The following is a 24,450-nucleotide window of genomic DNA, read 5'->3' as shown; positions in this document are numbered from 1 at the left end:
GTGTGTGTGTGTGTGTGTGTGTGTGTGTGTGTGTGTGCTGACCAGACTTGTACTGCTTTTCAATAACATGTTCTATTTTACTAAACTTGTAGATAAAAGTGTCTTTATAAATTTGTAGTAAAGTTCTTACTGAGATGGCCTTAGACAGCATTTTCTTTAAATTTTAAGACTGTAGCTTAACAACTATATTATAGGGGGAAATTATTCTCTATAAAAGTACAAAGCACACCAAATTGTAAAGTGTGTGTTGGTTTTGGTTTTTAGTCTTTAAAAGGAGCACATTTCACTACAATTATCCTTTTAAACTAGTGATATTTGAGAATGGAAGGATGCTTTTTACATTTAACAATTCCAATGAATTGCTTCTTTAAGTTGTATTTCCTCCTTTAGTCATTATTTGTTTTACACTTAAAATAATGTATCAATTCATGTAAATCAGAAATGTGAAAAAACATTAAAATGTATTTTTAAATAATGTCTCCCTACCACACCAATTTTCAGTACTCTTCTTGAGAAGTACCACAGTTACTAGTGTCTTCTCTGTCCTTGCAGAGACTTTCAGTGGTAAACAGCACTGAGGTGTCTTCTCTCCCTCTGCGTACACCAGCGCACAGCACACAGATGTGCGCTCACGCTCTCTCTCACAGAACACCGCTTTGGAGGGCTCTCCACACCTATGCATTTGCTCTTTTCTTCTCCTGACCACCATCACAGAATGCATCACCATCTGCAGTATTGGCTTGTTTAACCTGCCCTGTTGGTCGGTGTCTGAGCTCCCAGGGCAGCTGACCACTATGCTGCTCATCGGTCATCCCGGCATGGCTCTATCAAAGGAGGGTCACAAACTAAAGGCTGGCTTGGGCCACTGAGACCTCCAAAGACAGGCGAGAGAGTGTCTGCTGTCTGCCACCACGGTGTTGCCTTGCTTATGCTCTGTTATCACTGTGCCTGCCGCTAATTCTAAATTACATCTAAAGGATTTGAGCATTTGTGATTTTTAAGAACCACAGAGGCTGCCTTCCCACTCCCATTAGAAGATAATGGGATGCCTGTTTATAGTCATTTAATCAATGACTATAGAGGCAGAACTTTTCCTTCTCAGTAGAATTAAGTATATAAAAAGAAGTAAATTTCGCAGCTGTAATCATTTTTTGTAAGAAAGGTTAAAGTAAGAATAATTTAATAGCATCGAATAAATGGTTATTTTAGTATGGCAGCTTTCCCCACTAGAGCACATATCCTAAGTGTAAGAATATGCAGTTTCATAGTTGAAACATCTCATAACTTACTCAGTATATGTGGATATAACAGGAGAAGTGTTAAGTTTTACATTCTACTTGCGCTGTGGGTTGTTTAGTTCACAAGAGGCTATGGCAGGAAGGTGACCCGAGCTTGAGCCCTGCCTCAGCTGCATTTCTAGTATTGAGCCAGGAAGGGAATGTAGAAAACCCCTGTCTCACAAAACAAAATGAAAACCAAAGTAAGCAGTTACAACAAAACAATGTCTTATATTCTGTACAATAATAATTTACCCCATCAATGTGAAGAAACCAAAACTGAAGCACTTCGCTGTAATAACAGAATTCATAGTAGAACTCAAGTTTGGTGTTTTATTTTGCTTTTATTTCCTGTGTAACTGAGGATGATCTTGAACTCCTGATCCTTCTGCCTCTACCTCCCAAGTGCTAGGATTGCAGGCATGTGCCATCACATCTAAATTAAGCAGTATTAGATGATTATCAGTCCATGGCAAGGGAGAGACTCTAAGTGAACACATACTGCTTTCATGTCCCACTGCAGAGTGACTCAGGAGGACTAGAAGTGACAGAAGGAAGGGGTGGGCTGGACAGGAGGAGGGGGCTATGCTGGGTTTAGAGGGCCTCTGTGTATACACACATCATTACTCTCCATGTCTGACTTCAACTTCCTAGGAACCAGAACCATCAGTGTAACTACTTCTAATATTACACCAACACTAGCTTCTATTGCTGGTGATGACAAACACTCCTTTAAAAAAGATTTCCTTACTTATTTGTATGTGGGTGCGTGTTTGCATACACACACAGAGGCTTAAGGAGGGTGCCAGGTCTCCTCTCCTATAACCCCACACCCATTCCTTTGAGACAGGGTCTTTTTAATGAATCTGGCCCTTTAATTTTCTGCACTAAGCCAGAAGCCCCAGAGACCCTTCTGTCCCCATCCTGTCTTAGAGCTGGGGTTAAAGCATGTATCAGGTATCTGGCTTGTCATGCAGGGGCTGAGATCTGAACTCTGGTCTGCATGATTGCACACCAAGTGCTCTTAGCCACTGAACCGTCTCTCCAGGCCAGCAAATATGCCTTTAATTGTAAAGATAATTTATTTGAAATATTTGTGTTTTTATACCACTACAATCATAGTGCTCTAATATTCATGAAATAAGGATTTTTTTCTTTAAAATATGATTATATTGTAGAGGGGCTCTCTTTTAAAAATATAAAGTAGAAAGACTGGTCCACAAATTTGCATAAAGGTACATGTATATCTTTTATTTTAAAAGGTATTAAAAGGTATTATCTTAGTTAGGGTTTTATTGCTGTGAACAGACACCATGACCAAGGCAACTCTTACAAGAACAGCATTTAATTGGGGTTGACTTACATGTCTAGAAGTTCAGTCCATTGTCATCAAGGCAGGAACATGGCAGCATCCAGGCAGGCATGGTGCAGGAGGAGCTGAGAGTTCTACATCTTCATCTGAAGGCAGCTAGCAGAATACTAGCTTCCAGGCAGCTAGGATGAGGGTCTTAAAGCCCAAACCCACAGTGACACACCTACTCCAACAAGGCCACACCTACTCCAACAGGGCCCCACCTTCTAATAGTGCCACTTCCTGGGCAGAGCACATACAAACCATCACAGGTATTATGTATATAATCCTAGACACAATATAACCATGACCTTTGTTGAGTTCAGAGTTCCTAACAAAGTCTTCAGACACAGTAGGCAGCATACAAATCACTCATGGATCAAGCATAATTGAACCCATACTAAAGTGGTTTTGAGAAACTTCATCTTACTAAGTAATACAATAGATTAATTCAGCATTCCAGAAATGTTTCATTATTGTAGAAAAAGAGAGATCTTGGAGCTGTAAGTTCTGGACTTGTTTGGTATTTGCTTTTTCTGACACCCACACAAACCCCCTGCCACCCCCTTCATCCCCCCCAAAAAATCACTGAATGCCCATAGGTCTCATTTGGGAAATACAATGCCTTCAGCACGTTTTTTGTTTCACAAAGAAAAACATGAAGAAAATTGTAAATTTTAATGTTCTAGAAACATGAGATACTCCCACATGTTTCTAAAGTTTACTTAACCAATCTTTAAAATATAGGTGTTAGGCAATCTATTCAGGATAAATTTTATAAGGAAGCTTTTCATTAATGTGGACCTCTCATGTGATACTGAGCCCTTCTCCTTTGATTCTGTCAGCCAAGGACAGGACACAGATGTCCTCCCTACAGGGTCATTGCGGATGCCTTTGATGATGTTTTAAGGAACCTTGGGTTGCCAGTAAAGTAACTATACTTTAGTACTTGAATTATTAGTTATTGCCAATTTAAAATTACTGAAGAGAGAGTAATCCTTTCTGGGAACCTCTCCCATTCCTGAGTTATCTCTCACTTTTCTTTGAATCTGTGTTCCACGGGCTTAAAAAAATTAATGAAATAAGTTAATGGGGACATTTTGTTATTATGAGTGGGTAATTGACATTTAATTAATTTTTGTTGTTGTTTTGTTCTCTCTCTCTCTCTCTCCTTCTCTCTCTCTCTCTCTCTCTCTCTCTCTCTCTCTCTCTCTCTTTTTTTGTGTGTGTGTGTGTGTGTGTGTGTGTGTGTGTGTGTGTGTGTGTGTGTGTGTTTTCCTGCTCAATACAGGATTTTTCACTGTAGCCCAGCCTGGCCTCACATTCATCGCCCTCTGCCTCTGGCTCCCGAGGGCCAGGAGGATAGGTGTGTACCACCACAGTTGGTTTAGCCTATCCTTAAGAACAGAAATGTGCTGAGAACTAATTCAAGTGACCAGATGTCAGGCACTAAAATGGATTTAATTCTTGCATACTTTTTGAAATTTTAGAATGAAATCTCAGAAATTGCTCTGGATCAAAAAGGACTTACCAATGACAGAAAAATTGCCTTCATCGACAAGAACAGAGACCTCTACATCACCTCCGTGAAACGATTTGGGAAAGAAGAACAGATTATTAAACTTGGTAAAATAATTTCCATGTACTTAAAATTGTAATTATTGTCTGTTTTCTTAGATGGTTTACTGTGTATCTAACAGTTTTAATGTTCGAATGAATGAATGAGTTTTAGTCTCACATTTCTTCACAGCTTTGTCACTTGATTTCAATAGCAAATTTGAACTCTGTGCCTAAGTCAGCACAGAAACACCTGCTGATTAAACCCAGATTGGGTCTAGGGAGAACATTCAAGTATTTTCATTTTTCATAGTCTTTGCATCTGTACACTTGTTGTACAAATAGAAAGTAGAGATATAGCCATTGTATTAATTAGGATCTTGTTTGACAGCTCATTTTAAAGATAGATTTTAATATCTTTTGATACTAATGGACCACAACTATTCTTTTTAAGGAACCATGGTACATACTTTGGCATGGTGTGATACATGTAATATCCTCTGTGGAATTCAAGATACTCGATTCACAGTATGGTATTACCCTAATACCGTTTATGTGGACAGAGACATTCTGCCTAAAACGTTGTACGAAAGAGATGCAAGGTAATGTCCTGCCCAAAACTCCATAGTATAAAGCTCTAATTGTTGTGCTTTTTCTGGGATGTTTTTTAAAAGTTTAATCAGACACAACTACATAAATTGCTCAGCTAAAGCTGGTTAAGAGTTAAATAATGGACTCAAATTGAGAACAAAATGTGAACTATTTACTCATCTTTTAAAAATGACTTTTAATTTCCGAGGTTTGTTTAATAGCTCAGTTGAGGTTTTTTTCACTGTGATTCAGTGATTTTTAAACTGGCAGTATTAAGATTTTGCAGCAAGATATACTTTGTGACAGCTACCCAGCATACAAATTTTCATTGACTTTAAGAATCCCAATGAGGCTGGGCAGATGACTCAGTGGAACATTGACTGCTCTTTCAGAGGTCCTCAGTTCAATTCCCAGCAACCAGATGGTGGCTCACAACCATCTGTAATGGGATCCTATGCCCTCTTCAGGTGTGTCTGAAGACAGCTACAGGGTACTCATATAAATAAAATAAATCTTAAAAAAAAAGAATCCCAACAATGTGTCTCTTCAGTTAGATTTTGGAGTGATGTTAAAGGTAGATTAAACCACAATTGCTGAAAAGCTTTAAACACAAACTAACAAAAAACAACATCTACATATATCAGGAAAATTATTCCTAAGTTCTTAAGAGAAACATTTATTTTTCACACAGCAGTAAGTTAGAATCCTTAGGTCTAAGTTTCACAGTGTATTTTTAGAGTTTAAGTTCACAACTGCAACAAAACTAGGGAAACACCAAAATAAAGACTTATTTTTAAAAGTATTTATAAAGTAGCCAGATGTGATGGCACACAAGTTTGATCCCAGTCCTCAGAAGGAAGAGACAAGAGGATCTCTGTGAAGTCTGCACAGTGAGCTCTAGGCCTGGCACGGCTGCATAGTAAGACTCGGTCAGTAAAACAAGGAAAGCAGTATTAACAAATTAATGCAAAGATCTCAGTCCTCTTATTTAAAGTTCATCTGTTTGTACTAATAGAAAGTAATTCTGTAATTCACTTTTTTTTATTATCTTATTTTTCCATGTTTTCTAAACCAATAGCTAAGTTATTTGTTTTCATAATTTAAGGTTCAAGGAAGAAGATGTTAGCTTTCTGTTACTAGAGCAGTAGTTGAGACAAACAGCTTTATAAAAAAAAAAAAGGGATTTTTGGTGACCCATGGCCAACTGGCCCCCTTGCTTTTAAGTCAGTGGCAGTAGAGAGCACATGGCAGCAGGGAGTGGTGGGGCCCTGTGAGTGAGGGTCCTAGGAAAGCCTCCCCGCAGTGTCCTGTCCCTCCCTCAAGCAGGCCTCGCTGGGCTCACCTCTGACAAACCCCTTTGAGGAACAAGCCCATTTCCACAGGGTTCCAAGCAGTAACAAAAGCTCACTCAGATGCCTGTAGGGGAACAATCAAATATGGAATAGCTTTTGCCACTTTTAATTGCTGGTGTAGTTTGCTACAAGTGTACATCTATCTACATGCTATATTGAAATGTTTATTTGAATATACATTCTGTTTGGAGTTAAATGGTGGGCATCAATTTTGAAATTATATATGTTAGAGTTATTTCTCAAATTTAATATATATGAAAAAATGTGTAGAATGTAGCTTTAAGTTTTCCTTGTTTGTTTTCAACAGTGAATATAGTAAAAACCCACATATAGTGAGTTTTGTTGGAAATCAGGTAACTATAAGAAGAGCTGATGGCTCCCTGGTACACATCAGCATATCACCGTACCCCGCCATCCTTCATGAGTATGTGAGCAGCTCCAAGTGGGAAGAGGCTGTAAGGCTTTGCCGCTTTGTTAAGGTACCTTACATATTGTGCACATACTGTCCACCGGTCTCCCTTCTGAGCGATGAGTAATGATACCACATAAGGGTTAAGATGATTGTGAGCAGGATCTTACCTTCTGCTGCACACTTGGACAGCTTGCTGAACAGAGGAACTGATGCTGCTATGTGACATGGCTTTTGCAGAAGCTGTAAGGAGACCAGCAGTTTCCTACACTGGTCCATGGACCAGTCCTGCAGGTCTTTTCTAGAAGTCAGACTCCTAGGTTCTACCCTCCCAGACTCAGACTTGCTACATCGGAGCGGAAGCTGAGTTATACATCTCAGCCTCCTCAGGTTTTCTCTTGTGTAGCTAAGGTTAAGAATCTTTGTTTTGGATCAGCATTTCCTAATAGGTTATATCCAGTGTACTCCAGACATACTTGAACACAGCCCTTTTTATTAGTTGTCAGGTAACATCCCTTAGAATACATACTTGTAGAATGGCATTTAGAGTTTTTCCTTACAGTGGCTTGTTGGTGGCATTGTGCGAGAGCCTCACTATTCTTCTTATTCCCTGTAAGTTATATTCCTTGCCACTTCTTAAAAAAATAATTGGAAGCTCGTCATCTTGAGTTATAAAGAAAAGAAATCTTTATAAATAAAATAATTTTATTCAAATGAAGTTCTCTGTCTGGTGGTAATGTTTTTAAATAGAGATTTAGTGATTTTTTTTGTTTGTTTGTTTAAGTTTTGGTTTTGTTTGTTTTGTGAGTAAGGCTCTTACTATGTATCCCTTGCTGGCCTTGAACTTGCTGTGTAGACCAGAATGGCTTTGAACTCAGAGATCTCTGCCTGCCTCTGCCTACTAAGTACTAGATTATATGTGTGCTACCATGCCTGACTTCTATGTAACTTATTTTATTATCAGTTTCTTTCAATGCTATGTTTCATAATTTTTATTTGTAAATTAGTTACTTAATTGTATCACCATTAGAATTTAAACCACTGCTTATAGCAATACATTATGAATCATAATGTAAATATCTGATATGTAGAATATGTGAAATATGACCCTCAAGGGAGTTATGACCTATAGGTTGAGAATCGCTGGCTTATAGATCGTTCAGCTCCCTACTTAAGACAGTTCTTTTCATGTCTCCCTTAGGAGCAGAGCGTGTGGGCTTGCCTCGCGGCTATGGCTGTTGCTAACCGAGATATGGCCACTGCAGAAATAGCCTATGCAGCAGTTGGGGAAGTGAGTCGCTCATATTTATGTAATGTACAGTAGTTTCCTTAACACCATTTATTACATTTCTATTACTGCTGACTGTGATAGCCGTGTTTCACTTTCTCTTTTTAGATTGATAAAGTTCGGTACATCAATGCTATAAAAGATCTTCCATCTAGAGAGTCAAAAATGGCCCACATACTAATGTTCAGTGGGAACATCCAGGAGGCTGAAACAGTCCTGCTCCAGGCGGGCCTCGTTTACCAAGCCATACAGATCAACATTAATCTCTATAACTGGGAAAGGTAATAAGAGCCTGCCACAGTCCCAAGACCCTTCTGACCTTCATGCATTCTGTCTGCAACTTAGGCAATTACATTTTCTGGTATATTTAATATTTCCTAATGCTACAAGAGAATTTGTTCATTTTATATTTGTGAGTATCCTGTCCAGTAAATCTTAACATTTTCAAGCTGAAAAATGTCATTTGTGGAAATTTATGCTTTTTATGAACTTGTAATTGGTTAGAAGTTGGGGTCTGAAGGAGAAAAGAGCTTAAGATGCCTCCCAAATTTATAATTTTGGTGCTACAGAAGTGGTACTATTAACAGATTTGGGCAGGTACTGTATCCTTTATTAGCCAAGTTGAATTTGAAAGGCCTGGTAGGAGCTAGGTAGTCATAGTCAATCACAGACTTGAACTCACAAGATTAGAAGTAGGCTTTTTCAGTAGCAAACACAGCAGTGGAAGCAAAACTAGGTACATGGACTGGAGAGTGGAAAGCCAGGCCATCTCAACTGTACGCGTGGGTAGATGAAAGAAGAGAAACCTACCACATGATCCCATCAATCAGTCAGTCAGTCAGTCAGTCAGTCAGAGAGAGGAAGCACTAGGGGCTGGAGAGCGAGAGTGTCCTGAGGAGGAATGAAGAGAGGTTCATAGTAGGAGCGCTCAGAAGCATCCTTACCTCACGAGCTTCAGCAGCTTGCTCTGAGGAAGTGTCAGCTGCTCTTCTCTGGGACACACTAAGGGCCTTCTGTCCCTCCTTAGATACAGGTCTCAAAGTGAACACAATTGTGTCACTCTATGTCACAGAAATTATGTATCATGAGACACACCTTTACATGTCCAAAGTATCTTTTATGGGCTTTGCTTTCCTCTGGGCTCAAAAATAACCCATGTATGTTTCCTTTACTGAAAATAGATTATTTTCTCACATACTATAATCTGATTATAGGTTTTGACCCTTGGTTCCTCCCAGTTTCTCCACACCTCCCCTGCTCTCTGGATCCATTCCTTTCTGCCTTTCATTAGAAAAGAACAGGCTTCTAAGAGATAGTTATGGTTTTATCTTACTATGTTTTATTTTGTTTCATTTTACTATTATTTCTTAGAAACCTGTTCTCTAATTTTGAGGTGTTAGTTTTTGGTTTATGTTATTATATTTTATTTTGCTGTATTTTAATATTATACCCCAGAATTGGACAAAGCAAGCAAACAAGCAAACAAACAGGGCTCAAGAAAAGACAAGAAACAGAGACGCACTCATTCTCACACTCATTCTCACACTCATTCTCACACTCAGGAATCCCATTAAGTCCCTGAACCAGAAGCCGTGATATCTCTGCAGAGGACCTTGTTGTAGGCCCTGTGCTGCTGCTTCAGTCTCTCTGAGCTGTGATCATGATTTAGAGGACCTTGTTTTCTTGGTTCCTCCATACCCCCTGACTCTTACACTGTTCCCCCACCCCCTCTTGAAGTTCCCTGAGCCCTGTGAAGCAATTTAATGGAGACATCCCATTTAGAGCTGAGTGTTCCAAGGTCTCTCACTCTCTGTATAGTGTCGATCTGTGGGTTTCTGTGTTTGTGCCCCTCTGGTGAAGGAAGAAGCCTCTGATGATGGTCGTACAAGGCACACGGATCTGAGTCTAGCACAATGTCATTTCAAGTCACTTTATCACTATATTGTTTTTCTTTTTCTTCTCTTTTTCTAGACCAGTAGTATTTGGTTTTACCCTAGGTCTCTGGGCTATTTAGTCGCTGGCTCCGGTTACCTAAGCAGTGTCGGGTATGGAGTGGGCCTTCAGTCAAATCAGTTATGGGTTGATTGTTCCCATAAGCTTTCTACCACCATTGTCCTTAACAGATTTTGCAGGCAGGACACCATTGTAGATCAAATAATAATCCACATATCTTTCAACTATTAGAATTTATAACTCTTTCAGACTTTAATTTCTATTTCTATCCGGATTGCTACAACTTTGCCTTGAATAGAAGCAATAAAATGTACTTTGTTAATTTTGTGATTAATGTATCACAATCTGTTTATACTCTCATGATACAACTATCTATAAATTCAGCTGCTTTGTCTTTATGTTTTATCTTCATGAGTTTGTTACTGTTGTATAGTGTTATAGAAGTTCAGGAAAGATGTTGGTTTGCAAGAATAAATAAACACTTAAATTGTAAGAATTAGAAAGAGATAGGAGTAATATTAGTAGCCTATATTAAGCAACTAGCAGAACATTATCACTAGAATTATATGAGAAATATGGAAAGCTAGTAATTACAATATTCTATTTCTTTGGTAGAGTAGCATTTGAGATGTTCTTGCTATGTAGTCTATGCTTGCCTTAAACTCAAAACAGCCCTCCTACCTCAGCCTCCTGAGTGTTAAACACATTCAGCTTCAAGTGTTGTTCTTGAGAAAATATGTGCATTGATTAATAGTAGAAACTGTAGTTCATATAACACTGAACATTTTAATAAAACAAAATTTGTAATGGTGTTTATCTTGTAAACTTACATTCTAGGTGGAAATTCCACTTTATACCACTGATAATGGTAAATAGAAAGAGACCTAGAATTTGAGCCTGGATCTTTTAATACAACAAAGAAACTGAATTTATCACCAAGCAATTAGGCCCTGTAGTCCAGATAACATTGCTTGTAGTCTGTTGGATGCTGCACCTCTTTCATTATTGTCCTTGTAGATATTTATCTTCCCATTTCAGATAATGTACTTCCTGAAAGACAAAAAACATTTTTTATTACCTCTTTATATTTTATATCCTGTCATAGATTTATGATATACTTGTACTTCATATCGTTGTATCCATGTAATACTTAATCATTTTGCAGTGTTCTAATCTCCAAACATTGATTGGCTACAGCCAACTTATAGTTGGTGAGTAGGTGCCCTAGCAAAAACCTAGCAAGAAGGGAGACCCAGCCTTGACCCAGCCTTGACCTATTTGAAACTGTCTTCTCCCCAGACAACACAGCTTTAAATGTTTCTTCTCTTTGCCTATGTATTTCTTACCATCTCGTGTGACTAGAGTTGCTGTGGTTTGCTTTTTATCTTCTTCACCTTTACTTTTCTATCTTATAAAAATCTTAGGTGTTTGAAGCCTATGCCACACATCCATACTAACTCCCTGCTGCTGACTTCAGACTTCCCTGCCATCACTGCTCACATACCTCTACCACCAAGTCTCAGCAAGACCTTGCTTGAAGATGATTATGGAGATGAGAAAGGAGAGGAGGAAAAGAATGTTTCCTGGGTGTTCTTCCATCCCTTCTATGTGGCTTTGCCTTTCCTTTGCTTCTTGACTTCATCTAACTATTCCCAGTTGGTTAGTCATGGCTAGGAGGCCTCTAAAGCTACTTAAAGTTAATAAAGGTCCAGGAGCATTGTTCTAGGATTCTGACTACCTTTATACACATCTCGTTGCATGCCCTGTCCTGCCGACACTTACCCAGCGGTCTACTTAACAGTACTGTTGCAGAGCATATGTGTTTGCATTGGGATTTGCCTCTTTTCTCACATTTTCTCTGTCTCCTTTCAAAGGAACCAGTCTCGGGCTTCAGACATGCCAGGCAAACATAAGCATAGATTATCCCAGGATAATACCTTATTATCTCTTCACTAGCATGAAGCTGGAAATCTGGGAGTTACTTTTGGCAGTTTCTTTAGTCTCTGTCCATCTTAACTGCTTCCCCTCCCCCACCTCACGCAGTGTTTCTAACACTTCATAGTAGCACCCTTGTCTAAACTGATCAGAGTTCTCTAATCTCCTTACCTCTAACGTGTCATTTTCCTACCCTTTCTGAACATATAATCATAGTGAACTTCTCGAAATGGAACTCTAACCATGTGACACTTGACCTTCACCTCATTTAAATGGAACCTAAAGTTCCTCATTGCTTGTAGTACAGATGTTAGATTGTGGCAAAGAGTCACTTCAGATAATCAAGGAAGTAATTATACCTTCCAAAAAACTTTAAAGAGACTTAGTTGTTGCTACCATCTTCACATTCTACAGATATTTTTGAAACCATGTAGAATATTTGTTCCTGCTGCATATTCATCTAGTCAGTATATTGCCATAGGTATATTTAGATACTTCAGAGAGATCTTCAAAAAAAAAAAAAAAAAAACCTTTTTGGTAAAATATGTGCTCATCTAAATGTGTCTTGTGTTGCAAGAGGTGTTGGGTGATCAGGCCTGGGAGCTTTAGGGTCAGGGGTTTCAATTCGTGTTCCACACTTACTGGTCATGGACAGGTTACTGGGGCTCTGTAGAGTCCAGCTTCTTCTGTTTAAAGATGATGAATAATGAAATAGCCTCAGGATTTGTTATCAAAACTGATCTAATTATACCTGAAAATATCTTAGCAAACTTTGTGATATTTGATAAGCCTTTATAAATATTGTTAGATGTGTGTTATGTATTTGTTGAGTACCACCAACAGACCGTAGCACTGTGAATGCAGGGATGGACACACCCAAGAAAAAGTCAGGGGCAGTGATTTTAATTGTAAAACTCTTAACTGACGTGGCTAATATGAAAGCTATAAATAGGTAGGTTATATATTATATATATATATATCCTATATATAGGATATGTATACACACACACATACACACACATGTATATATATATATATATATATATATATATATATATATATATATATGTATGTATATGTATACTTAGATATGGTAGAATAATATATAAATTAGGAAACATATTCAAATAGAGGATAAGTGATAACATGGTTGATTAATTCATAGGTTTGCATGTCTGTGTAGCTGATGATGGTCCTTATTTAATTTCTGTTGTTAAAGTACCCTGACCAAGAAGCCACTTCGGGTAGAAAATAGTGGTGTGTGTGTGTTTAGAAAAAGGGGTTTATTTGGCTTACATTTCCAAGTTACAGTTAATCGTTTTGGGGAAGTTAAGTGAAAAACATAAGCTATTGTATTCACAGTCAAGAACACAGCGAGACTAGACTTCCTTGCTTACTTGCTTGCTGATGTTCATGCTCACATAGCTTTCTTCCCCTTCCTACAACTAAAGACCCAGCTCATAAAATGATGCCACACACCATCAGGGTCAGTCTTCCTACCTTAGTTAACATCTAAGAAAATACCTGGCAGACAGTTCCTGAGGTAAGACTCTGCCAGCGTGATTCTCGCTTGTGTCTGGTTGACAGATAAATAGAGCACAGGGATCTTTTCAAAAAGATCTTATCTTTACTTCATATATTTATAATTTTTCTTAGGACTGGGCAGGTCATTTTCTCAAACAAAGGTTTTCATAGTTGAGATATACTATCAAATGATGGCTTTAAAATGCGGCGGTCTTGTGCCTGTGAAAGGACAGGGGGCTAGGGCTTAAATGTATTCCTGCACTTTTAGCAGCAGAAAAGGCCCACACTGTCACACTGTGCAGGCCAAAGCTGCATTTCCTGGTGGATTATTTGTTATGTGGTAATTATGAAGTCAAGGTTATTCTGTATAAAAATCTTGACTGTGTCATTTAAATTGCCTCTGTCAAGGTCATGAGGCCCTACAGGGAATGTGATTTACAGATGTAAAGTTCAAGGGAACTCCCAGTCTTATCAAAATTCCTCAATATAAAAACTATCAAAATTATCAAAAAGGATAATTCCTTTAAGGGATTGTCAGTCGGTAGAGAATATAAGTCTGTGGCTAACGATGAGCATTTACAGACAGAGAAGTGCCCGACCAAGTGCCCACTCTTAGGGTCTGACTTAAGAAGAGGACTCAGCTGGGAGAGTGCTTACCATTTCATCAGTTAAGGATCTTATTTGGATTCCAAGCACCCATATAAAAAGCCGGGTACAGCAGCATGCCTGTAATCCCAGTGCTGGGAGGTGGAGACAGAAGGACCACTAGGGTTTCCTGGACAGCCAATTTAGCTGAATTGTCAAGTCCCAGGTTCAGTGAGAACCCTCTTTAAAAGAAAGGTATAGAGACAGATGAATGCTCAGACCTAATCAGATACTTATAACAACATCCCTCTAAGGCTTGGGGAACATCTCAGAAGAGAAAGTAAGAGCCAGAAGATAGAGAACTGCTTCTAAATGTGCTCGTCTGGGTGTGACAGTCAATGTAGTCCTGAACTCACAACAGCTGTGGTTACCTGCTCAAAACTTACCCTGTCAGCCATCAGTTATGGCTGGGGAGGAGGTCCTATGGCCCCACCCCTGCTTGCTGTAATATACGTTACTGATAGATTCTGGGATATGAGGAGTCATTGAATAATTTTCTATCATGGTAACACAGAGGACTCTGGTTGGACTCAGTGTCACTTAACACACAGAGACATGAATGTGCGAAAGAGATTTATAGGATGGATAACAGGGATGGGGAGGGAGATGAGAGAGTGAGAGATGATAATAAGAATGCCATTTATATATATATATAAATGTCAATGAACAAATTTAATTAATTATAAAAAAACATTTCAAAAAGTAAAGTAGAAACTAATTGAAGGTGACACCTAGCATTACCTTCTGGATTAAACACAGACATACACATACACGTGCTCGTACACACAAAAGACTATGCTTTGGAGTAGCGTTTGGTTGCTAGAATGCTTGCCTAGTATGTGCAAGGGAGAAAAAGAATATTCAGCAAAATACGTTAGGAAGAACCAAAGGATGAAGTTAAAAAAGACCTTGTAATGGAAAAGCCCATAACAAAGCGCGAGGAGCACTGTCAGTCAGCCCCAGCACGGTCGGTTACTACAGCCTCCACGCCCTCCCCACCATTTATTTTAAAGCAGGCTACAGTTATCACGCTTTATCTGTGAGAATTTAAGTGTATATCTCCAAAAGATTTTAGCTGCCATAATACCATAACCATTTTAAAAATTATCAGCAATTATATAGTGTTCCTGTTTCTCTGTTATCTAATGAGCATTTTTATGGTTTGAACTGTGATCCATAAAGACCCATATTTTGTGATTAGTTGATACATTCTTAGAAAGGTTCTGTTTCTTTTTGTGTTTGCTTATAATTTTCCCACTGAAGAAATGGGGCCTGTAGGACTTCCTATCATCTTGACATTGTTGATTGCATCCTTATGGTGTCTGTCTCCTGAATTAGCTACAGATTTGTCCTAAACCTAGATCCTTATAGGTTTAATTGGGGGATAGGATAGGGAACATAACTACTGTAGTGTTATGTATATTACCAGGATGACTGATCATCTGTGGTTTTCTGATATTAGCAAGTGTTGATGGTCACTGCTAGATATCTTACTTTTAGAATGGTGGAAGGAAGTGTTGAGGACACACTAGATTGCTTTTGAGGTCCCTGAACTCTACCTCTGTTTAAAGCTTCTAGAAGGGGGTGGCTTTTAATTCATTCATGTGTTACTCTGCTTGAAAGCCATGCTCTTGCTGGTTGTGTTTCTATATTTCATATTTGTGTTTGGAGATTGCCTGCAACCTGGTAGAATGCAGACTAGAGACTTGTAGGCAGGTAGTTTATCTGTTTGGTGTCTACTTTGTACATTCAGTGTTACTGTTGTCTGAGAAACTCAGGAGAGACAGAAATGAAAGCTCCAGGTATACACTAATATTGTGTATGTGTTAATAAAATAATTTCTAATCTTCTGCCAGTTATATAAAGGGCTTTTGATTTATTCAAGTTATGCAAAAAATCATATTTGGAAGTTATCATATCTTTTTATATAACTTCTTCCTATTTAAAATACATGGACTTATTCCAGCCCTAGAATCTAATGTCACATTTGTTTGGTTGCCAAACCATTTTAAAACTAGAGACATACTGTTCCCAAAATCCTTATATAATTTGAAGTAAGTTCCCTCCTAAATGTGGTAGAGAAACATTTTTTACCCAGTGTGTGTGCATTTAGAGAGTACTTAAAAATAGCACATATGTAAATGTTTACTTTTAGCCATTACTCTTCAAATAATTAATGCATGCTTTATTATTATAATAATGACAGTAATGTAGAGAATACTCAGGCCTAACCTCTGAATACAGGATTAGATATTACATTGTCTTCTCTGCATAATTAAGTGTATTGATGTTTGCATACCAAATTACTTCCCCAGAATTTTTTAAAAGACCCAATACAGAGTGGCTGCTTATGACTTCTGCTTTCCCTTTTGCAGGCAAAATGCCCCAGCCCATCACTTACTGTAAGGCGCAGTAGTGTGATTCAGCAGAGTCCCCACTGACACCGCTCAGCAGGGTCAGAGGCTCTGGTGGGTAGAGGCTAGAAGGAAGAAGGCACCTTGGCCCCCACCGCTCGGCCCTCAGAGCCTCTGCTACTCAGTCCTTGCCTTTTCTTTCTCATGTCAGTCCCCTTCTGCTTGATTCATCGTTCTCTGAAAGACTTAATGTACAAAATAAGAGACTCTGCTAGCCCATGGCCACAGCAACTCCTATAAAAGAAAGCATTTAATTGGGGATTGTTTACAGTTCAGAGGTTTAGTCCATCCTCATCTTGGCATGGAACATGGTGGTGCATAGGCAGCTATGGTGTAGGAGAAATAGCTGAGAGTTCTATATCCAGATCCACAGGTAGCACTGAGAGCAAGCTACTGGGCCTGGCTTGGGCTCTTGAAACCTCAAAGCCCACCTCCAGTGACACACTTAGTCTAACAAGGCCACACCTACCCCAACAAGGCCATACCTCCTAATCCTTTCAATAGTGATACTCCCTGGTGACCAAGCATTCAAATCTATGATCCTTTGGGGACTATTCTCACTCAAACCACTAGAACAACATACAGCATAGGTTGGTATGTTTTATAAAAAATCATGTTTCTCCATTTTGGCATTACCATTTGTGGTATTGCTGAGTTACACTCATATGTTTATATTGTCTTTGATAGCTTGCCCAATTGCCTGTCAATTGTCTATAGCTACAGCATTATCCAAAATACTTTAAGGTTTTTAAATTTAGTGTGTGTGTGTGTTTGTGTGTGTCTCAGGGAGGTGCGGAGAGAGATGGGAGTGAGGTAGAGTACACATGCCACAGGCCACAGAGCAAGCATGGAGCTTAGATGACAGTTCTGTGGAGCTGGCTCTTTCTCCTCACCTGTATGTCGCTTGCCAGAGTTGTATGGCCAGTACCGTTTCCTGCCAAGCCATTGTGCTGGACCCCAAAAAGTCTTTCTAAAGATTTATTTTTTTTTTTTTTAGTTTGGCTAATACTGAAGAGTTACAAGTTATAAAATATTAATGTTGTTTTGTCTAAACTAACAGTTCTATAGTAGCTGGCTCAGGTAATTCATAATTGTCCTATTCATGTCACAGTATACTAGAAAGTGTGAGAATTAATGTGCTTTTGACCACTATGGTGACTGTCACCTATGCCTTAAAACAGGATGACATTAAATAGCATAGAGACACATGCTCGGCTTGGTTTTTCTTGACTCAAGTCCTATGAGTCAGGAACAGGACTTTGACTAAGCTGAGACCCTAGTCAAGCTTACACAGAAGCCTGAGGTCATCTGCTCACCTCCTTGCCCATTGTCACTAGGATAAGCGTGTGGCTTTGGTGTGATGCTAGTGTTTTCCTTCCTTCCTTCCTTCCTTCCTTCCTTCCTTCCTTCCTTCCTTCATTTCTTTGTAATTCTGCTATTAAATTAAAGGCTTATTTTAAAATAGCATAGTTTTATAGATACACTGAATAATAAAATTTCAATGACTTTTTAATATTTTCTTTAAATGTTTAAATTTAATTAATTGATTGACTGATTGATTAATTTGTGCTCATGTGCATGGATAGAAGTCAGAAGACAATTTGGGGAAGTTGGTTCTCTTCATCATATGTGACCTAAGAGTTAAACTCAGGCCACCAGGGTTGGTGGCAAGTGCCTTCGTGTGCTAAGACACCTTGCCAGCCTAGCATGCCGCTTTCCAGATTCAAATAGTAAGAACATTCAGTCACACTGGTTTTAATGTCAGGTTTGTATTTTATAAGATTTTTAATTTGATATAGATTAGAATTTATAGATTCACAAAATGTTGCATTTTATGATGTTTTACCGTAAAAAAATGAGTGTTAATCATACATGTCCTCTGCGGTACTCACCAAGGGAAGTGCAAACCAGATCCATTCAAACAATGTAGAGACTAGTGGGAGTTCAGCAGTACATACCTTACAAGTAGAGCTAGCGTAATGTGCAGAAATGTACTCGTACAACAGGAGCTGGTCAGCAAGCAGGGGCCATTCTCTTCTGGGCTTTGTGAAGTACATAGATGGCTAAAGCAGGACATGGCTTCCCAGTGTGTGGGGTAAGCAGAACTGTCATCTGCCCTCCCTCTGACTTCAGACCTCTGTTGTATAGACACAGCGATATTGACAATCTGTAACTTCTCGTTATAGGGCGCTGGAATTGGCTGTAAAATACAAAACCCATGTTGATACAGTTCTTGCTTATCGTCAAAAGTTTTTGGAGACATTTGGTAAACAGGAAACTAATAAACGATATTTACAATATGCAGAAGGTGTAAGTATTATACAGTGTTTGCATCCCTTATATGAAACATTCATCTTATGACAAGAGTTGAGTCCTATGCTAATTTTTTTAGTAATGTGCATCAGTGTTTTGATAATTAATTTGTCTTGAGGTTGGGTGCTATTTGATGTTTTTAGATAAATAATGTAGATGCCTAGAAAGCTAACTCTTAGATCTGTTTCCCTCCTTTAGGAAAAACACACACACAAAATACATTCCTTCCATCAACGAAATTTTAGCTTATTTGTAAAACATTTTTATTTTAAATTATGTGTATCTGTGAATTTGTATACATGATTGTACCTGCCAAGGACAGAAGAAGGCATTGGATCCTCTGGAGCTAGAATCCAGTTGTGAGGGGCCCAACCTGGGTGCCGGGAACGGCACTTGCATCTTCTGTAAGAGTATCAGGTGCCACAGGGACATATCTGGCTCACAAGTACATTTTAAATAGCAAAAACTCAGCATCCTTATCGTCTTTATATGTAATACATAGCTCTTGCTAAAGCATTATATCTCAGTTGTAAGCTTAGCCAGAGCAACAGGGATTTCTAGGCCTATTCTTAACGCAAACAGGCTACTTTGTGTCAAGCTATTTCCTTTAGTGTTACAGTGGTCTGCTTTTCTTCCTCTCAGATACCATTTGAAAATTAACAACAAAACTCACAAAACAGGATTTTTAAAAGAAAAAAGTTTATTAAAATTTCCTGACTATTGAGTTAAAAGTTAAGTGTAGGAAAACAGCTTGTGTGGCTGACATCTACTTGCTGATATTCTGGTATCATTTGGGTCTGTCATCTAGTTATCATCCATATTCATCTATTTTGCTAAAATTACAGCCATCTATATTATCTCAGAACTAAGAACTGAGTAGATGTGTGCCATTAACAGCACAGAGGGAGAGTTCCAGTCTCTGCCCTTCCTACTAGAACACAGGATAGAGGGAAATTCGTCTTTATTGAAGACAGCTTTTTAAAGACTCAGTAGTACAGTGTGCATCCATCCTAGTGCTTATGGAGGCCACAAGAGGGCGTTGGAGCGCCAGGAGCTGAGTTGTCAGGGACTGTCATCACCATGTGAGTGCTGGGAACTGAAGTATCCTCTGCCTGTGCAAAAGCTGTCTTAACTGTGGTGCCACTCCCGGAGACAGCTTCTCCTCAGCAGAGATGACACCAGAAAGATGACTCTGGGCTTGGCTCCATTAGCTTGTTCCCATCTGGTTTCCTTCCCTTGGTTTCCTGTCTCTAGAATCCAGAGACTGCTGCTCTTTGTCTTGTTCTGTCTGCCGGTCGGTCGCTTGTTTGTGAAGGGGCTGCATTAGCCGAGGTGTAAGCCGCAGCTCTGAGTTGCCTTTCAGTGAGGAGTCCCGGTGCCTGCCATGCACACTGCATACACTGGCTTGTTTGTCTTTTAATCCATCCTTTGTTACAGGAATCGATATCACTATGAATTTAGGAGAGTTGAGGAAAAATTACCCTTCCTGGCATCATCTAAGGTGGCTGTGGGAAGGGACATTTGGAAGGAACAGAAACTAGGAGAGAGAGGGTGCATTTGGACAGGAGCGATGTCAACAGTGGTAGTAATCAAGGCCCTAAGAATGCTGCTGTCCCAAGGCCTTTTTCTTCCCTTTCCTGGTCATGCAGCTGTCCCTTTAAACCTTTTCAGGGCCATCAACCTCACTGATCACTAAATTTGAAAACATCTAGAAATTCAGCAAGTAATTAAATGGTCATGTGACTTCCTACTTTCCACCAAGCACTCACTGTCTCCTTCCCTGCTTTCAACCCCCTTACCATGTATGCCTTACATATTTAAGAATGTATTTATTGTCTATCCCTGTCTTTATTATCTCTCTATGAAGATGGTGGTTTTTTGATGTTTTCATCCATTATTGAACCCTGTACTTGGGTCAAGGCTTGACATAAACAAGTGTTAACATTTGCTGCACAGAGAAGGCTGTAAGACAGGGTAAGGATTGCAAACAGCTGATAGTTTTAGCAAAGTCGCTAGGCCCAAGGCTGTAGGTCAGTTACAGAGCCCTGGCCTAGCATCTGTGAGGTATTGATCCCTAGCTCCACATTAAACAAAGATTTCTGAAGTGTAACTGATGAGCAGCCATTTCACAGTGCTCTGGAGAGAATCAGAGTGAGGAGAGTGAGCGCGCAGAGCCAGAGGCAGAGGCAGGAGATGAGAAGTCGCAAAGAGAACTTGACTCTGGTTCCTGAAGGAAACTGACAGAGAACAAGCACTCTTATCTAAAACATCCTGTTAAAAATACTTTTATTAGGACTAAATTATCTATAGAACACTGTCCTAAAACCGGATAAATGTCAGGTGACGTGATCTTCTGCAGGCGACCATCGGGTGATGCATTCATTTGCATTTCAGCCAGTAACTGATGATGTCCTCGGCTGGGGCAGCGCTGCAGCAGGTGCTTGGGAGCGGTGTTCTGTGACTGACCAGAGAGACAAATGTCTGTCAATTTAAGGCTGGAAGAAGGCCAAGGCAGTCAGCAAAGCTGGTCTCCCTTTTTATAACTACTTTGTTAAACATGGAAATGCATGCAATGCCATTTAAAAATAACAAGTTGTGGCCTGAAAACCATTATTTCAATACTCTAATATTTGTCCTGCTTTTCAGCAGGCTGTCATTTGATTCTTAGTACAGACAGTTATCATCTAGGCTAAAAGAAATTCTATTAATTATTAATCAGTCTATCTTATATATTATAGATAAATATGTACAATTATTTTTAAGGTCACCAAAATATCAACAAATTACTTAATGGAAATTTAGACATAGCGTATTGGAATAAAAAAATAACTAAATGATTTCATCAAATACTAGTAGCACAAAATAGACATGAAGTTCTATTAAGATTGAGCTAATCTCTCAGTTCTTCAGATGAATCTGCTTAAGCAGCCGGTGCTGCTTTGATCTGGTTTTATGCTGTTTACTCAACCCTGTGCAAAGGTGTAACCCCTTTACGTGTAAAAGGTGACATTCCTATGTAAAGAGGTAAAAGCCCCTTCATTTCTGACTGAGTTTTTAGAGTCTTGGGTTTGTTTCACAGTTTAAACTTAGTCTAGGACCCAATTTTTCCCATGTCTTGTCTCAGATCTCTAATTTTGTTTAACAGTGTATTCCTAAAGAAATAAATATTTCTAAAGAAATTTCTCATAGGGAAAGGGCAGAGCAGTCCTTTCCCAATATCAACTCAAATGAACTTAGAAAGAGTGGGCCTAGGCTAGGGTGTATGTGCCCTTGTCATGGATAAAAGAGAAACAGATAAAACGCTTTTTACCCTTGTGTGTCTCCCAGTGGCACCTGTCAACTGCTTCCTGTGATGTCTTTCATCAGTGACTGCCACACCTTTCTGTCACATTAAGGCACAATGGAGCCACTAGTGAAACAACCTTGCCTTGTCTTTCCTTGCAAGCTGGGCTCTAATGGCTTATGAGCTGTCCAGAGCAGAGCTGGTGCAAACACACCCTAGCTGCTGCCCCCCCCCCAATCTGCTTTTGTTGGGATCAGAGTTGCTGCTTTCCATCGTCCCTAAGCTTCTGTTCAGATCCTGAGGTTCTGTGGATTGTCACAGAGCTGCTTAGAATTTTGGTCTTAGGACTCTGAGGATGATTCTTCTTGTGCTTTCTAACCGTTCTCATGATCTCATAGGGTTTCAGTGTTACTGCTCACTAACATCTCCTTAATACCTTCTCTGTCTCTGTTCTGGAAGTCATAGATTCTGTTTTTATTTACTTTTGGTTACTTTGGATTAACTGAAACCACAGGATTTAAGTATGATTCTCTTTTCCCTTCTGTTGTAGCTCCAAATAGACTGGGAGAAAATCAAAGCCAAAATTGAGATGGAAATTACTAAAGAAAGAGACCGATCATCCAGCGGCCAGTCCAGCAAGAATGTGGGCTTAAAGCACTAAGGGTCGCGCTTACCTCCAAACTAGTTCGGACTAACCAAAGATGTGCATGTTTCTTTGCTTTAAAAAAAAAAAAAAGGCATAATTTTAAGGCTAGTGCTTCCTCTCTAGATGGTAGTGCACTCGCCTAGCACGATGAGGCCTGGATCTCATCCCCAGTCAAAAGAAAAAGGCATTGTCTTTGAATAAGTGTATGTGTTTTCTGTGTTCTTAATACTTAAGGTGCATTCAGAAAGGTTAAGCACAAAATAACTTATATAATTCCATCATTTTTATTTTTTTAGTCTAATAATTAAGAAAGTATTTCTATATGCTTATCTATCAAGGAGTGTGGAGTACATTCCAGTTTGTTTGTTTGTTCCTTTATTTCTGGTTTTTCAGTATAAATAGGTATTATAATAAAGCCTTGAGTTATTTACAATGTGTGTTATTCTATTTGATTGTATGTATTCTATTTGATAAATAAATTGTAAAGTATCTCCCATACTTTATAAAACAAAAATAAAGGAGGAAGGGTTTGGGGGAAATGGTACAATGTAGCTAGTTGTATACCGAAGTTTATAGTTCAAATAGCAAACGCTGGCAACAGTTGTGGTGCCCATCAGCTGCAATTAGATAAAACCACGTGGTAGTCACTGGCAGTGATTAGGCTCTCATAAAAGGGTTGAGCTGTGGCACATGCCGCAATGTGGATGAGCCTTGGAGAACTTCCACTAAGTGAAGTAGGTTAGACGTCAGTCCTGTGGGGCTTACACAAGGCACTTGGAATAAGCAAGTTCTTCTGGTCAGAAAAGAGACAAGAGGGACAGGCACTGGAGGAGGGGACTCGGGATTCATTGTATAATGCTGGCCGTTCCTGTTGGGGTGAGAGAGTTCTAGAAATGGATAGTGGTGATGGTTGTATAACATCGTGGATGTTGTGAACCTCAGTTGTCCTCTTTAAAAGGATTAAAATGATAAATTTTGTTTCCAGTTGTTATTTTTTTTAAACCATATTGAAAACTGCTTTTTTTTTTTTTTTTTAACCCTATTGACAAAGTGGGTAAACTGCATTTTCTTTATTCCTCCCTGACTTCAGAATATTTGGGCCTAAGACTTAGAGTCTAAATTTTCAGAACTCTCCTCACTGGATGACCCTATTTTTCTGGCTTTAATATTATGCATCCCCAAGTCCCCAAAAGCTTTTTAACAGTGACACAGACATCCCTCTAAAGTACCCTTGAACCCACTCTTAGAATTGGTGCATTACAGAGCTCATGCACACTAATTGGGAAAAACATCACCCCTTTCCCTCCACTGTAATTTCTCATGTAGGTTTTGTTCATAGAAATGCCCCGTAGTTCCCAATATGTACCTTTTCTTTTATGAAATGTTGAACTGTTCAATTCTTAGTCCAGAGTTTGGATACACAGGTATGTCCAATTCATGAAATCTAAGCAATTAACTTATATGTTATATATGCTTTCTACATTGTTAAACTTCAGTGTAATATTTCAAAAGAAAAAATGGTTAAAGGGTTAAATTTTATGTCTAGTATATTTACCACAATAAAAAGGTTAAAAAAAAAGAAATGAAGTCTGTTTGTGTTCTTTGGTAGCTAACAGTTCAACTCAGTCTTGACACTGCCTACTAGAGTCAGCAATGGACACCACAGGCCACAGATCGCAGCTGGACTGCCTTTTATTCAGCTGTGGACTGCCATGAGTCCCCAGGATAGCTGCACTTGTGTTTGACATGACTATACAGTGGGGGTTCCCATAAGTCCCTGCCTTTCAGGTTGATAATTCAATAGAGTCGTCAGTGGACCTCCCTGGAGGGCTTTACTGAGGTTCTGTTTTGAAGGATAAATGGAGTGCAAACAGGAACATGGAGGAAGCACCAAGGTCAAGACCTGGAGAAG

General features: G+C 39.1%; 1 protein-coding gene across 3 annotated transcripts in view; it reads left to right on the top strand.

The window, feature by feature from the left end:
- Ift80 (intraflagellar transport 80) overlaps nt 1-24,117 on the top strand; it is a 98,163-nt gene extending 74,046 nt beyond the window's left edge. For 2 of the 3 annotated variants that reach the window (XM_029537952.1, XM_029537951.1), the window contains exons 15-21: nt 4,119-4,254; nt 4,640-4,787; nt 6,436-6,607; nt 7,739-7,828; nt 7,934-8,106; nt 18,483-18,606; nt 22,443-24,060. In XM_029537952.1, coding sequence (XP_029393812.1) covers nt 4,119-4,254; nt 4,640-4,787; nt 6,436-6,607; nt 7,739-7,828; nt 7,934-8,106; nt 18,483-18,606; nt 22,443-22,553 — 954 coding nt within the window. In that variant the 3' untranslated portion in view covers nt 22,554-24,060. Of the gene's footprint in view, nt 1-4,118; nt 4,255-4,639; nt 4,788-6,435; nt 6,608-7,738; nt 7,829-7,933; nt 8,107-18,482; nt 18,607-22,442 lie in introns of all 3 variants that reach the window. The other variant, XM_021195711.1, reaches the window with a different exon arrangement.
- The last annotated feature ends 333 nt before the right edge of the window (nt 24,118-24,450 follow it).

Source organism: Mus pahari, chromosome 4, assembly GCF_900095145.1.
Source record: "Mus pahari chromosome 4, PAHARI_EIJ_v1.1, whole genome shotgun sequence".
NCBI lineage: Eukaryota > Metazoa > Chordata > Mammalia > Rodentia > Muridae > Mus > Mus pahari.
Note: the sequence above shows the minus strand (reverse complement) of the source record. Positions and strands in the feature narration are given on the sequence as shown.